The 16293-nt window shown below is 40.3% G+C and overlaps 1 protein-coding gene across 1 annotated transcript; it reads right to left on the bottom strand.

Moving 5' to 3' along the window:
- Positions 1-11063: 11063 nt before the first annotated feature.
- eral1 (Era-like 12S mitochondrial rRNA chaperone 1) lies at positions 11064-15770 on the bottom strand. Its single transcript, XM_062536207.1, has 11 exons — positions 15514-15770; positions 15037-15207; positions 14799-14926; positions 14632-14709; positions 14484-14530; positions 13837-13898; positions 13374-13486; positions 12890-13213; positions 12524-12673; positions 12278-12358; positions 11064-11686 (listed from the first exon to the last, which is right to left on the bottom strand). The coding sequence occupies exons 1-11, from the start codon at positions 15617-15619 to the stop codon at positions 11564-11566; spliced, it is 1383 nt and encodes a 460-aa protein (XP_062392191.1). The 5' UTR covers positions 15620-15770; the 3' UTR covers positions 11064-11563.
- Between the last annotated feature and the right edge of the window lie 523 nt (positions 15771-16293).

Here is a 16293-nt window from a genome sequence, read left to right as displayed (position 1 = left end):
TGTGTTTATTAAACAGGGTTCCGATGGGTCATGGAATTTTGGACAGGGGCGTAGCCAGAGGGGTGGCTCCGGGTGGCACAGGCCACCCTTGAGATTCCAGGTGCCACCTCAAAATCCTAGTCTACGATTCTCCATTAACAGTCAAAGGCGAGACCTTTCTTGATGCACTTGCAGCACACTAGTTTGAAATATCAGGGTTCAGAAATATAAGCAATCTAGCAGCAAACATGCTTGCAGTTATAGGCTACATGGTTTATTGTTTTTAGCATGTGAGTTTACAATAGGCCTACAAGCTACTGCTTGTGCTAACATGAAAACATATATTTACCTATCGCATCTGCCAGTGTCCATTTATCTTATCACACACACACAAAACCCAGTATTGCGACCGTGGAATCACGTCATGTAGGCACATTTTTATATCTGCCTATTCCATCTACTCAGCCAACACTGAGTATGTTGCATGTTGTATTGTAAATAGTCTACTGCCCTAATGTACTGTAATATTGCCATTGTGGAAAGTTTACATAGCTTAGGCCAGTGTTTCGTAAGTGGGTCGGAACCCAAAAGTGGGTTGTGGTACTGACTGAGAGATGGGTCGGAGCTTGTGGCTAAAAAGAAATTAAAAATCGGCTACCTGATCAGATCTAACATTGGCCTGTTATTTTGATAAACTTTACTCCAGCCTATGTCAGTCATTGCAAGTAGGCCACGCACTTTGCATGTCTTATGTAGGCTACCTCACCATATTCGTTGGCCTGAACGCTAAATATATAGCCTACATATAGTTGGTCACAACTTTATGGACATATGAAATTATGGGTTTCAAAACCAGACCAGTTAAGAACCACTTATTTCACACATTTCACACTTCCACTTTTGCTCAAATTGCCTAATTCCTGAACGGGTTTTGTTCAGAGCTGAAAATTAGCTGAAAACTGTATTTGACATTTTATCCAATTACAAAGACATTTGATGTGAGAGTAGGCTATGGTCTTTGTCCTTCTTTGTCCTTCAATTTATGATATGGTGCTTGGTGCATGGTTTTGCTCATGCGTGTGTGCTCATTTAACAACTTAAGCCTGTTTCTGTTTATCTAGATGCCACCCTTGAATTAGTGCCGCACTAGGGCCACCCTTGTATCAAATCTCTAGAATCGCCACTGATTTTGGAAAGTCTATTTCCAGACATGGAACGTCAAGCAATTGGATCGTTTTTGGGGCACAGTCATGGGATGTCAGGGACTTCTTTTGTTTTTACCAGTAGCACTTGTACTTGCCAGAATACATTAAAGGAACACTTCACCGTCTGATTAAAGAAATGACCTCTCCCCAAACACACACAGACACACACACACACACACACACACACACACTGCCTTGTGCTTGGATAGTCCAAGGCTAAGCCAGAGATAGTTTGAAGGCCCTGCCTCTCCCTCCCAACTGTGTAGGCCTACACCACCGTGATGTCACACGGTCAAGCAAACCTCCCTGTGCCCAGTCCTGCCAAGGCATCTGCCCCTGGTGACTCAGCAGAGCTTCTGTTGCTAATCAGGGGGAGTCCGGATAATATCCTCCCATCTTCTCCAGCATGGCAGACATTGAGGGTTTCAGGGAGCCCTGAGGTGCCTCTCATGTAAAGTTTATACGTCCTCCCTCGCTCCTCGGGCCTCGATCCTCACTGATCTACATTACATGAGAGGCACCCCTGGTGATGGTGGAAATGGCCCTGTTTGTGTAAAGGTGTCTCGTAGGGAACATGGACTGTAAAAAATAGGTAGGGAAGGAAGTATCGTCTTGCTGCCCCCTGGTGGCAGAGGGGGGCACTGGGGCACCAGCTTGGATGTTGCTGTGGAGACAGGGAGCGTTCCTGCAGCACGTTGGACTTGTAACAGCCTGGAGAAGAGCAGTGAGACAGGAGCTGCATAGGGATGCTCTGCAGAACAGACCTGAATAAGAATCTGTGGTGCCTGGGACCTGATAGGCACAGCTGAAGATCCACAGTCTGTAGTGCGGCAGACTTGTGAAACAATCGCTCACTTTGTGATACACGCATCAAACTTGGCACAAACATTCTTTGGGGCCCACTTTATCCTAAAAGCTCATTAGCCATGCAAAAGAGAGAGAAAAAAAAAATCCAATATGGCCGCCACTGAAAGCTGATGCACACAGCCTAGGCCTATGGTTTTTGACCTGGATTGGGATTGGATAATCACATTTTTGATGATTTTGATATCTAAAAAATGTCAAAAGAAAAAAACATGTTAAGATAGATACAATTAATGGCAGAAATAGCGCGTTTTATTAGTAATTTTGTTAACAAAACAAATGTTGGTTAGGTTAGGCTACTTCAGCAGGGTCCGTGCAGGGACAGGGAGCTAAGTAAGTGCATATTCTTTTTTCAGTTTTTTGTTTTTGTTAAAAAAAAAGAGTCTATATTATTTCAATACAATAATGCATATTGACAGGAAATTAACAGGTAAGAGAGGCAGGGCTGGATCGGAAATTATACTGTGGATGATCCCCATTCCCATTAAGTCCAATGATCAACTGACTGTGGAGTAGGCTAAAGCAGTTTCAAGAAATCAATAAGCACCATTATTGCTGAGTATTTACAGGGCTATCACCATTATGTACTGGATGCTAGATGGGGAGAATGTAGTGCCTTTCATATCGAAAGGCCTATTGGTAGTCTGCTGGAGAAGTCAGGACCACTGCGCTAGCACCAGCTATAGCCTATCCATGTGCTGTGAAGTCTGTTGTCTCACCTACTGCACCACAGGACAGTTTTCTTAAACGTGACACTCAGGGCAAGTGCAACTCAATGGGGCAAGTGTGTGTGGGCCTTTTGAGAAGCCTACGTTTTTTCTGCATGGTTTTAGGAGTACAATGACTTATATTAACCAGTAGGTGGCAGTGCATGCTTTCTTTGTTGCAGTTGTGTAAAAAAGCAATGATGTGGCAGCCAGCAATGTGAACTAATGTGCCCACTGAGCAGTGTTCCTTGTTTTAGTCTATGCTCAGTTTTACTTTCCCCCTCCCCAAAATAGCATAATGTGTAGTGTAAAGGTGTATTTCCCTCAAGCCTTCAATAATTTTCTGCGTAATACCTTGTAACAGTGCATTGACTGCACCCATGTATTAACTGCAGTTTATTAAAGATTACTTTATTGTGTCGCAAAAAAATGCATTCTACATTGTGGTTACCATGCAATGTCAAGCTATCCTTTCCTTTTTTGTGGACCCTGTCTTTCTTAAGTACGGTGGCACATGCCATTTGGCACTATTAGCTACTTTCATTCATTCATTATTACTTTTACATGAAAGAGTGGTTACAGAAGCCTATAGCCTAAATCACTGGGAGAAATACGGATTTCAATGTTGGACTTCCTGCTTTCAATGATGTAAAAATCATAGTTTTACATCATTGAAAGCAGGAAGTCCTATTCATGGGTTTCATTGAAATCCGTATTTCTCCCATCTCAAGGCAAACTGAGGGAATGATGCACGACCATTCAAAAACATGACTGTTTTTCTAAAGATAGAAAGCGTAATGCTAATCGGTGAAGTGTCCCTTCAATAACGGAGTCCAAGACATTTTCTATATTGAGAAAACTGATTTTACAAAATTGTGTACACATTTGACTTAATTGTGCACTTACTTTTAATAAATTGTGTGCTTCTGTAATTAAATCGTCTTAATTTAGTCAAATGAGAGCACAATTTACTAAAATTAGTGCACTATTTACTAAAACAAGAGCACAATTCAGTGAAAACAAGCAGACAACCATATGCATACGTGAATTGGCTGTAAAACATTCCTATTGTGTATCTTCACTATATGGCAATAAACTTAACCTTGACCTTGACCTTGACCTTGAGACAATTTAGTTATAGTCAAGTTTTAGTCAAGTATATGAAAATGAGCACACGCAGCAGTTAAAATGAGCACAACGCATCGATGTGATAAAAATGAAAGACAATCAGGGCAATCAAACCTTCCCATATAGCCCACCCTGTGTATTAACCTAATATCTGAAGGAAGTTTGTTAAATGTGTGTATAAACCCTGGTAAATAGGTGGAAAATGACGGTATTTTCGAGTGATCTATAATGTGTGTGTAATATGAAAGGATATTTGCATCAATGAACTAAAACTGAGAGTGTTTGTTACTTTGAGTGCTTGAAAGAAAGTCACTGCAGCCTCCTCTGCACGGTCAAGTGAGTGGGTAGATGAAGAAGAGTTGAGAAGAGGCAGAGTGGGGCCCAGTTTGGCTACCAACGCTGGCCCAAAACTACCAACACTGGCCCAGAACTACCAACACTGGCCCATAACATTGGCCCAGAACTACCAACACTGGCCCAAAAATACCAACATTGGCTCATACACTGTTTGGCTATCAACAGTGGCCCTGAACTACTACCAACACCAACAGTGGCAAGTTATTGCACAATCACAGCATGGGATTACCACAGCATATTCAGCCTACCAAAACTGGAAAGACCCATGTCTAAAGATATACATGTGTATGGCTGAATTAAAGTTTAAAGGAACATGTCAACTTTTTGAGAAATTACCCCAATTCTACCCAGACTAGATGGAAGGGGATATCCTAATTTAGCATAATTCATTGGAAGCGGGTTGTTCAGGCAGCCTAGCTCCCTCTTAGAAATACTGTTATAAAGTAAGTATTAATTCATTACCATTATGGTATCAGATTGGATATGTATCCTCTGGGGTAGACAGCAAATAAGCTAATTGAAATTGCTTGAAATTGTACCAACTTTTATTATTTGACATATATCTATAATTCTTTATTTCAGAAATTCTAATATTTGATCTAATCCACAAAAAGACCCTTAATTCAAGGGCAACATAAGATGTTTTATGAAGACACATTAATAGGCTATCAGAGCCATATAGTATGATGAATTATATGTTGAGGGAGTGATCTTGGGTGGAGTGGGGTGAGGGACCTTGTATGTTATCACCAAATGGCACTCATCATCAGCATGTTCTTGGCCTTTGGTTTCAGCCCAGTCACGGTGACGGCAACCTCCTACAGGAGCTCTGGACAAATTATCCCAAATCTTCACTCTCAATTAAATATTTCTCCATGATCAACAAAGGTAACATGATATGGGATCAGTGACATATGCAAAAAAAAAAGTGAGGAATTCAACAATTAAAACGAAACCATTTTTCCATCATATTTCCTGAAAGAACATGCAAGACAGTGAATTATGCAAACTGTCAAGTACTGATGACCATCTACAAAACATTTTGTAGGGCCACAGCTCATTATAACATGCAAATCATAATTGTCAACCATTTTGGAACATCACCTGATATGCAATGTACAAAAATATAAACCAACACATTGTTTGAATCATGGTTGAGATGGAATATCTAAGACACCTTTTATGCACTCTAAAGACATTTGTTCACAGATTTGGTGAAATCTGTGAGCACATTTCACACATCAAATTCACAGACAACAGCTCTGGTGAATATGCCTGCTGTCAGCATGCTAATTGCATGTTCCTAAAAACCTCACGGCATCAGTGACATTGTGTTGTTTGATAAAACGGCATATTGTGGTCTTTTATTGTGACCAGTCCAAGGGGTCTCTGTGCAGTGATCATGCTTTTTAATCCACACCTTGATACACATGTCGGGTGGGTGCTCACTAACAAAGATTTTAGCCAAAAACAAAAAAAAATGTGTGAACAAATTTGTGAATTTCAGAGAAGTAAGCATTTTGTGTGCACATAGGAAAACATCTTTCATCTGCTACTTCAATTCAACGAAAATGGAAAACAGAAGTGTTGCATTTTTAGTTTGTTCAGTATACTTGCAAATACGCCTAGACATGATGTGAGGTCAACTTGTTATCTATGACAGCTCACATGTTTCAAGGACACATTCTGGCATACGGCGTTCAGATGTCCTGACTGAATATGCCGAACCCATTTCTGTCAGCAGTTGGGTTTCTTACTCTGCATCGCAAATTAGGGTCCAAATGTGTATTACACAACTGCAAAACAATCATCTTCAAGTAGCATACCTATCTCTAATAGTGTGAAACAATGACACAAAGATATGCTGTACAATATCTAAATTACAATCAAAAATCAATAACGACTGTTTGAGCAACTGGTGGTTAGAGAAAGGCTTCAGTGGTGATCCAGCACTCCTCTTTCATCATAATTCCCATACAGCTGTGTGTGCAAGAGGGGGCTTCAACATTAGTGTCCCACCAAGTTAAACCACTCTGTTGCCTCGACTGCGCCAATCCACGTTTGCAGACGTCCTCATCAACCATGCAGTTTGTCCCTCAACGGGACACTGAGGCTTGAGCCTGTGCTTGAAGAACTGGTTCAGACAGAGCACAAAAGATGTCAGTGCTTCTGTAAGACATGTACAAGTCTGTGATATCTTTCACCACATCTGTGTTTCATGGGCCTGGTCAGGTTGCCTAAAACTCAACTCAAACCCATCATGCAAATGTACTTTTATTCAAAAAAAGAAATCAAATAAATAATAATAATCCTCTACGTTCTGAATGGTGCAGTCATTTATACGGAATATATTGCAGCAAATACATGTCTGATTGATTCATTATTCAACAGGTGATATATTAGGGAATTTGCAAGGGCAGAGTATTTCTTGTCACATGGTTTTTCCAGTAATACACAGCTGCAAGAGGTTAGAGTCATACATTATTAAAGATTTGCAACCATGAACGTAAAACATTACATTAGATCCACATATGTATACTACACTATGATTGATGACAATTAAAAAATATATCATAAAATAGCATTAATTAACACAAAAAATACTGCAATAAATCTGCCAGAACAAAAGAATACAGACAGAGGTGCAAAGATACAAAGTAAAACATTTCAGTAGCGGTAGGCCTAATCATGACCTAATTTTTCTCAGTTTTTTCCCCCCAGCTGGTTCACAAAATGATGTCTTATTACTCAGTATCAGGTTCTTTTATGTAATAATCATGTGACAGAAATGCATAAAATGGAAATAACAAATAGATTACTGAAACTAGAAGTGAACTAACTGAGGGTAATCATGGGCATATTGCACAATAAGGCATTTTGAGGCTTTCACTCTTATTATTAGGTTTAATAATGAAACAACAACACACGCCGAGTTAATCAATAAGGTGGCCTATGAAAGTCCACACTCGGTCAGTCAAGAAAATTGTCAGTTTCCAGGAATTTGATCTAACATTCAGACATGAACTCATTCATTTTGGGGACAGATAAGAAGCTGGGGGGATGCCAGTGAGCAGGGTGGTGACGCTCAGATAGGCCTGGATCACGTTATCTCTCAGGGAGACATCGGCACTCAGCTCCCCCACCTTCCCCGCCCAAACTGGGGAGGCTGTCTCCATGGTGACAAGAGCTGGCTTCCAACCACACGCGAAGACCCCACCCAAAACGCGTGGCTCACCCGAAGTTCACGCATGCATCTGGGGATGACTAATCAATTTTATTTTAAACACTGTTTATATTTTCATAAAGTATAACATGTAAACACCAGATTAAAGTGGCTAAACATGGAACTTGTTCATAAAAAAAATCAATTAAAGGTAATTAATTGAAATCACAGATAAAAGAAACAGTGTTCCCTGATGTCATTCCTTAAGCAGAAAGTAATCTCTGAGATATACACATTCATTAGTGAGTGTACAGATCTGCACAAATTACAATATTTTTCCATGATTATATACATAGCCTATTTACTCACAAATAACACATTTACCTTGCACAGATATGGCTTAAGAGAAGCATCATAAAATAAGAGAAGCATAATAAAACCATGACATCAAAAGAATATAAAAATATATGATTGTTTTGAACACAAAAGGATTTAAATAACAATAATGAATAATAATTGTTAAAAAACTTTCCATGAATTTTTAGGTTGATAGGAATGATAACTATCCAAAACGTCATGTTGCACAACTGTCTGAGCACAGATAGAGGCCAAGAATTTGATTGGATGATCGCATCCGAGTCGGGAAAGGGACAGCAAATCAGAAAGCTGATGTCATCACCATATGCAAATGAGCAAGCCCAATTAAAACCGTGTGTCAGAGGGGAAACCTTAACAACCTGTTGGGGGTCTTGAGCCGAGGACAGAGACATGGAGGCTATAAAAAAGGAGTGTGAAGCGTAAGTGTCATCACATCGTCAATCAACACTTTCTTCAAGGGGAATATGAACAACACCTCCAAAAAGATGAACAGCCTGCCGTCTGGTCAACAAGTTTCTGACGCTATGGACACGATTCAGTTGCAACTTGATAATTGGGTGAGAATAAGTTAGTTCTTTAGGGTCCTGTTTTGATGTACCACAACAGATCGTTTTTTTTTTGTTGGTTTTTTTTTGAGAAAATATACTATTTCTAGTTGTTATCAATAAGAGTTTTGGTGATGCATCGTTTCAGATAAACAGAATTCATTGAACAACTACTGTAGGCTAGTTGTGTAATTATGTGGGTGTACTTTGCGGGTTATGTAGAACCTCAATGTGTCAAGCTTCAGAATGACAGAAACTGCTTCTAGAGTTCCCTCTTCAAAAGAGCGAACTCCATTCCATTGGTCATGATCGTCAGTCTTGGACTCTGGACAGGATATCATCATATACTGTAAGTTCATTATTGAGACACTACAGTATAGATGATGTACTATCCAGGGTGTCGATCCACCTCCGAATTCAAGTCATGGACAAACACATGGATGTGTACACACACACACACACACACACACACACACACACACACTCACTCACTCACTCACTCACTATCTTGTTGCCAGAGAGTGGCTGTTAAACCGTTACCATTACTGAGTTTTTAGTAATGGTAAGGGTTCCCCTGCCTCCTCTCACTATCATCTGACACCGGGAATGAAGAAACTTTAAGTTTAATTGATTATCATGTCTATCTTCATCTTCAGCTCACACGTTGATAGACACCGACAAATTGGAGTGCATGTGCGGAACATCTCTTCTCTTGACACGATTGTGTTGTCCAAGTGATAGTTTGATGAGAAGTGTTTACTTTACAACCTCGTTCTGAGTCTTGTAATGAAGATGCTGCCAAACAGCAGAGGTCAATTATTTTTGTTTTGTTTTTAAGTGTTTTTTTTTTTTTAAATATAGCTAGAATTTAGTTTTAAAGATCCCATATCTACCTGCCTCTGGTTCTTACAGCTTTTGTGTATGTCTATATTCTGTGACTGTACTGTTAGACCGTGATGCTGCAGAGAAAAAGAAGTTGTATTAAAGAAATGTATGTACAATCTATTTACAACGCATCACTTGCGCGCACACACACACACACACACACACACTCACTATCTTGTTGCCAGAGAGTGGCTGTTAAACCGTTACCATTACTGAGTTTTTAGTAATGGTAAGGGTTCCCCTGCCTCATCTCACTATCATCTGACACCGGGAATGAAGAAGCTTCAGCACAGCCAAGAACCACTTCTGTATAAGGAAACAAAGTTAAACCATGCTGTACATTTTATACAACAATAATTTATCAAAAACAAAATCATTATTCAGATTCCATAAATGCAAATGAATGAGATGAAACAACTGTGAAGTGAAATAAAAATTGATAATAAAAATGTGATAAAAATCCAACTGAGTGCGCATAGCTTTTTCTTCCACCCTTTATTTAAACAATTTTGTCTATTTTCACAATTTTCTTTGCCTCCAAGACATTTTTCACAAATCATACATATGAAGCCACAGACTGCAGCAGCTTCGGTTACTCTGCCCCGGAGCCTCGGCCCTGGTCACTGTCTACTCCTCTCGTCAGGTCCACACTGACCTCAGTGAACCAAGCCATGATTCAGTTGAGGGGGAGAGGACAGCCCTGCCCTGCCCTGCCCTGTTCTCCCCTACCAAAGCTACGGCTTTAGCTTCATCTAGATGACCGACATTAAACTGACCACGGCGCAAACTTAAAACAGTCTGACAGAAAGGCATATGGTACAGTCGCCATTATCGGACCCATTTGTGTAGCCGGGACAATGCTCCATTCTGCATTCCATTAGAGACACTCTTGTCCTCTGAGGCTAAGTGCCTTTCTGTGGCTACTGACTCGGGAGTCTTTTTGAGAGACTGCGGAAAGTAAGGAGGTAAAAGGACCTTTTAAAGAGGAGTGAAAATACACATGCAGGCAGGGGGGAAGGTCATTCAAGGGACATTCAATTATGGGCTTTGATGGACTTAATGGACTGAAGTTTTGTGAATCTTGTTTTAATAGGCCTGTAGGCTATATATATATATATATATACAGTGAGGAGAAAATGTATTTGATACCATGCTAAAGTTGCCTAAAAAGAGGAATATAAAATCATCATTTGACAATTGATCTTAATGTCTTAATTAAAAAATTGAGTAAAAAGGAAACCGCTAAGTACCCCAATTTTCTTTGTGATTGAAAAATGTTTCGTAAATAAATAAATGTTCTTCCTAAATGCTAGGGGGAAGGAAGTATTTGACCCCCAATGTAACCCTATGGGAATTTAACACATAGGGTTAACATAGGGGCAGACAGATTTTAATTTTTTAAGGCCAGCTATTTAATGGATTCAGGATATTATGCATCCTGATAAAGTTCCCTTGGCCGTTGGAATTAAAATAGCCCCACATCATTACATACCTTTCACCATAGCTAGAGATTGGCATGGTGCTTTTTCCAGTGGGCCTATTAGCCTGTTTGATGCTCATTGAGCTCAATGCAAATCAAACAGGCTAATAGGCCCACTGGAAAAAACACCATGCCAATCTCTAGCTATGGTCCAGGGTATGTGATGATGTGGGGCTATTTTAATTCCAAAAGCCAAGGGAAATTTATCGGGATGCATAATATCCTAGATCCATGAAATAGCTGGCCTTTAAAAATAAAAATCTGCCTGCCCCTATGTGTTAAATTCCCATAGGGTTACATAGGGGGTCAAATACTTCCTTCCCCTAGCATTTAACGAAAACATTTATCTATTTACGATACATTCTTCAATCACAAAGAAAATTGGTGTCCTTGGCGGTTTGATTTTTACTCATTTTCTGAATTAAAGCATTAAGATCAATTGTCAAATGATGATTTTATATTCCTGTTTTAGCATGGTATCAAATACATGTGCTCCTCACTGTATATATATATATATATTTCTTTTTTTTTTTTTCATTCCATTTCCTGCCAGGTACATTAAGCTATTATATGATTTGGATTTGTCAAACAACAAGGCAGATGTAGCAACACAGTGACATATTAAAAAAGCTTCATACATGTCCCTTATCAGTCAGTCACCACAACTGGTGGTACTTGTCAACAACACGTGCAATTTGTCTGTTACTTCGTCGGGTAAATGTCTTGTACGAAAACATCACGGAATTAACATACAAATTTCAGCACTGGGGTTTTGGGGTCAAAAAGAAGAGCGTTGAGAGACGGCATGTTTAAGTGACAGGCCATACTGTAAGTCAGCTGGCACAGATGAAAAGTCTTTTTCTGAGATATCTTCAGTTCTTCACCTTGGCAGTGATCTTCAGCTGCACGTCCCGTAGGAATATGTGTGCCAGATCTTCACTCGCCTCGCGTGCGATCTTGGAAATCAATTGCCCACCTGCGCCAATTACCATTTTCTGTGTGAAAAGCATAGGTGAAAAGGCACCAAAAGGTGAAAATCAATGAACTGTGGTCATATAGGACACTGATCAAATAAGCAGCTAGAATAATTTTGTCATACTGACTGATCTCATTTCAAGTAGAAGTTCACCAATTGATCGACTCATTGATGAAGCCAACAATTGATTGAAAACAACTTGGAAAACGAAACAACTTGAAAGAAAACGCCGTTTTCTATACATTTTATACCGTATGCAAACAGTAAAGCATACAGTAAAAGGCCTCTATAGCAGGGGGGGGGGGGGCATCTAGCATCTATGCCTACAGTATGTCTTTAATTGGTTAGATATGAAATAAAGAGAAAATGTGAAAAACCTTATGCTACTTTGGAACTTTATTGATAGCGAGCCTACAAATCAACCCAGTAACAGGCTCCAGGGCACAATTTAAACGGTTTGGCTCTCTGTGGGTGGTGGTATAATGGGAGTATGTATCTGTATATGAAAGACCATTTTCGGAACAGAAAGAATATAAGACACCGCCCACTCCATGATCACCCATTTAAAAGCGTTTGCAGCAGAATTCACAAAGCAGCTTTGACCACTCACCATATGACTGTCTTTCTTCACATGCAGTTTCACAGATATGAGCAGTGCTCCACTCTCTTGCTCTTTCCAAAGTTCAATTTGCTACAACAACAACGGATCAACAAAGAATAAAGAATAATTACACAAAAATGCTTGATCGGTTGTGGCTCAAAACAGTTATTCAGATATGACATGTTAGTTACATTAATTAACAGTAGTACTTTACACTATAAGCAGTAAAAACAACAGTACTGTATCTCTCATCACCTGGGTCATGGTATATGGCACCTCCTGAGGAAGGTACTCCAGAAGTTTCTCTCTGATGGTATTTGTACACATTTCTTCAGGACTCTGGTCTGTCAAAACCTCCCTATGGTATAACCATGAGCCAGGCTTTGCCTCAACCATAAAATACCTCTGCAAGATAACACACACACACAAACAGTCATGAGGCACGGACATTAATCAGAATCAACTCGGCTGACAAGCACCTGTTATAATACCGCACTAGTAATGGCAGGTGGGATATGTGTGACTATGGAAAGTAATTTTCACAATGCCATGCCAGTATATTCTTGAACTTCTGTGACATGCCACCAAATCGTTTTCTAAGAATATACAAGGCAACAATACCATGAGTGTCTCAACGTCCTCTCCATCCAAGGCGGACACCATGAACACGTCCTTGAAATGTGGCCATCCTCTTTGCGACCGCAGCTTCCTCTGTTCTTCTGTGCTCAGACTTTGAGGGGTGTGGTCACCTGTGACAGGCTCTACCAGTCCTTGATCTGCGGGGCCAGGCTCCTCAACACTGCCTCTCTTCCGGCCCGCGCTCGTTGTGGCTGCTCCTCTTCGTGCTGTAGAAGCTTTGACTCTTAAACTTTTCCCATTGACCACCCCCTCCGTCAGCTCAGCAGTAAGGTCCAATAACATGAGTTTGCTCTTCAGTAGGTCCACCTGTCAATCAAATGGTCATGTGTTCATTTGGTTGGAGAATCGTATCTAAGAGGCATCTGGATCATCTAATTCACAAACAACTTATGTTCCAATCAAATACTATAGTGTGGCAGAGCTGCACTAACCAGCAAGAAACAGACAAACGAGGTTGCTATGGTACCTTATTGAGCACAAGGACAGCTGGGGTGTGTGGATACTGGGCAAGACACTTCAGCACCTCAATATCCAGTCTGTTGCGGGTCCACTTGTCTGACACATCCACCAGTACCACGACTACAAGGTGCCAAAGAACGTACATTTTATTTATTTGATGCAAATGTATCCAATGTAACTTATAGCAACAGAATCACATTTCAGCTATTAGCATGTAACCACTTTAACATTTAAGCTACAGAACAGCAGAGTGAACACATCTGTTTGTGTTTAAGGTACAACACCCTCCCACTTAATAATATATAATATAATAAACTAAAGGATACTGCTTTTAATACAGTACCAGTGTCTAAGCTATTCATTATTTACCAGGAAAGACTGTGCTAGTTTGGGACTATAAATAAAAACACAAGCCAGCTACAAACACCACTGCACCACCCCACAATACTTGAAGTAAACACGTCATTTACCCAGGTCAGCTTCCTGTAAAGAATCTGACGGATCCACAAGCAGGGAGTCCTCCAGCTGGTGTCTGTGAAAACAAATAGAGTAAACAAACATAGAAAAGATGACTCATGATGTTTCGATAGATCTAAACAAGTAGTAAGGTGTGGGTACATGTAACCCAGCTGTGAGGATGCTTTTGTTGAAATCAAACTATTGAAAAGGCATGCAAATGTATACAAAGTCGGAGTCCTTACAAACACCAACAGCACAGGTGGCAGAGATAAAATGCACGATTGCATGCAGTTTGGTGGGTGGGGAAGGGCAGACCCAAACCACTGCACTGCATCTTACAAGGTAGAATGTGGAATAACACGTGTTTCTTTGTTCTTCACAAGACCATACACCATGAACATTTACATCAGTACTAATTGCTAATTAAAAAAAAACCGAATGCATTTAAAAGTGAAAATTGTTGTATCTGTTCAATGTAATGGTAAAGGTAGATTAACTGCGTTTATATAGAGCTTTTCCACTCCTCAGAGAACCCAAAGCACTTTGCAATATCATGCCACACATTCACCCACACACCCACACACCAATGTCAGAGGCTGCCTTGCAAGGCGCCAACCTGTACATCGGTAATGGCATGTGATGTAATTATCAGACCAACCTTTTTGCCTTTGCTGGGGTGGTGAGTCCAGGAGTGTCAAGTAAAATCTACATGAAAAAAAGGATGATATGAGTAGTGGACAGCCAATAATATTACTGGAACATTCAGATTCACAGGAATCTATTCTATGTTACCAAGCACAACTTACAATTTGGGTGTCATCCTCTGTAAAAACACCCAGAGCACGAGATCTGGTTGTGTGTACCTTCTTTGAGACTGCAAACACCTGAAAAGTAGAAACATGACAATAATCCCTTTGCTCCTATGATTGAAAACAAACTAAAGATTCCCTCTACACAAAAGAAGATTAATTACCTTCCTTCCAAGCAGCTGGTTTGTTAGTGTTGATTTTCCAGCATTTGGGGCACCAACCACTGCAACTCTGATAAGTCTAGGATTCTCAGGTTGATCTGGATGTCTCAGAAGCAGAGACAGGTGCTGAGCTGAAAACAACACAGGGACATGGCCTCTAATTTATTTAGAACGACATCATACAATGTATGATCAATAACAGCATACTCACATATAACTGGCACTAGGCAACAGTGAATACCTGGCTCTGCTGGAACTGCTGTTGGACTTGGACGGAGACCAAGACCGTCATTTGTGCCTGTCGCTTTGCCTTTTACCAATCTGTCCAAAATCACCCCCGAAGCAATAGAACAGGCAGGAGTGAAGTGAAAGACAGTTTGCCTATTTGTCCGGAGACGAAGAGTCGAAGAGCCTGGAAGACAACATACCCCGTAGATCTACTTGAGATGCTCACAGGTAAAGGTCATCACACTTATGCTTGTTTGCAATTTGAATTACCAACGCACGCATTTGAGCCACTGCATTCAGGACAGGCAGCTAGCGTTCTGCTAATACCTAGGCTAATGTAAGACAAGCGTGGCAACACGAAACGCAAATATGTAGTATTATGACTATGGGAATATAATAGATGTTGTATATGTTGCAGTCCAGTGTCAGTGGGCACATTAAGTGAGCGAAAATTGATGATTGTTCATGAGCTTGAGGACATAAACCCTACCTGTCTGAAGGGATGGTGACGCATTTTCGAGTGGCGCAGTGAAGTTTGTGTTGATTGCTCTGCGAAAAGATTTTCTGAAAATGGAATGACACACGCGTAAAGCCATTTCACACAAGTTCTGTAAGGTCCGCGGTCATTACACTATAAACCCATTGTCTTATAAAGAGTCTCAAGGTTGTATATTGTCAGATGTACACAGGTAGTTTATGTTCACAATGCGCTCAGGACGCAGACATCTTGCTTTCGTCAAAGAGAACACTCCGGGCAAAGAGAAGCGTTCTATCTGAGATATGCATAGACTTTATCTTTGCTGACATCTAGCGGACAAAGAACTGTAGCACAGTCACAAACAGTTACCGGTCAAAAGTGATTATATTAATCCTGAACCTGAATTATTTTACATTTATTCGAGTCATGTTGAGTGATTGTGAGTTATGGGCTCTCTATCCACTGTGGTGACATGGTTAGCTTAATAACTAATAACTTAATGGAGCAGATGTGAATTAAACATAGGCTATTGCATCTTCACAAAATGAAAAATATTTTCCAAGAACATTTTGGAATTCATAATTTAGCATGTTCACATCATTCCTTCGTCTACTTATATATCGTCTACTTCTCAATGCACATCAGCACATTGTCCAACCTGCATTCAAAAGAGCTTGAAAATGTCCTCTGACTGAGTTTCTAGGCTACATGGGATCACAGTAGCCTATCACAACTAGAGGATGTATCACAATCCATTCCGGTTGTTTGGACTATTTTGCCACTGTGTGTGCT

This window comes from Sardina pilchardus, chromosome 5, assembly GCF_963854185.1.
Source record: "Sardina pilchardus chromosome 5, fSarPil1.1, whole genome shotgun sequence".
NCBI lineage: Eukaryota > Metazoa > Chordata > Actinopteri > Clupeiformes > Clupeidae > Sardina > Sardina pilchardus.
Note: the sequence above shows the minus strand (reverse complement) of the source record. Positions and strands in the feature narration are given on the sequence as shown.

What these genes read in the sequence shown, in the direction of transcription:
- eral1 (XM_062536207.1), bottom strand. Translation starts at nt 15,619, where the DNA reads ATGGCTTTACGCGTGTGTCATTCCATTTTCAGAAAATCTTTTCGCAGA. An exon ending in GTCACCATCCCTTCAGACAG is followed by an intron (nt 15,208 to 15,513) that starts GTAGGGTTTATG and finishes GTTGTCTTCCAG; the next exon opens with GCTCTTCGACTCTTCGTCTC. An exon ending in CTGTCCTTGTGCTCAATAAG is followed by an intron (nt 13,214 to 13,373) that starts GTACCATAGCAA and finishes TTTGATTGACAG; the next exon opens with GTGGACCTACTGAAGAGCAA.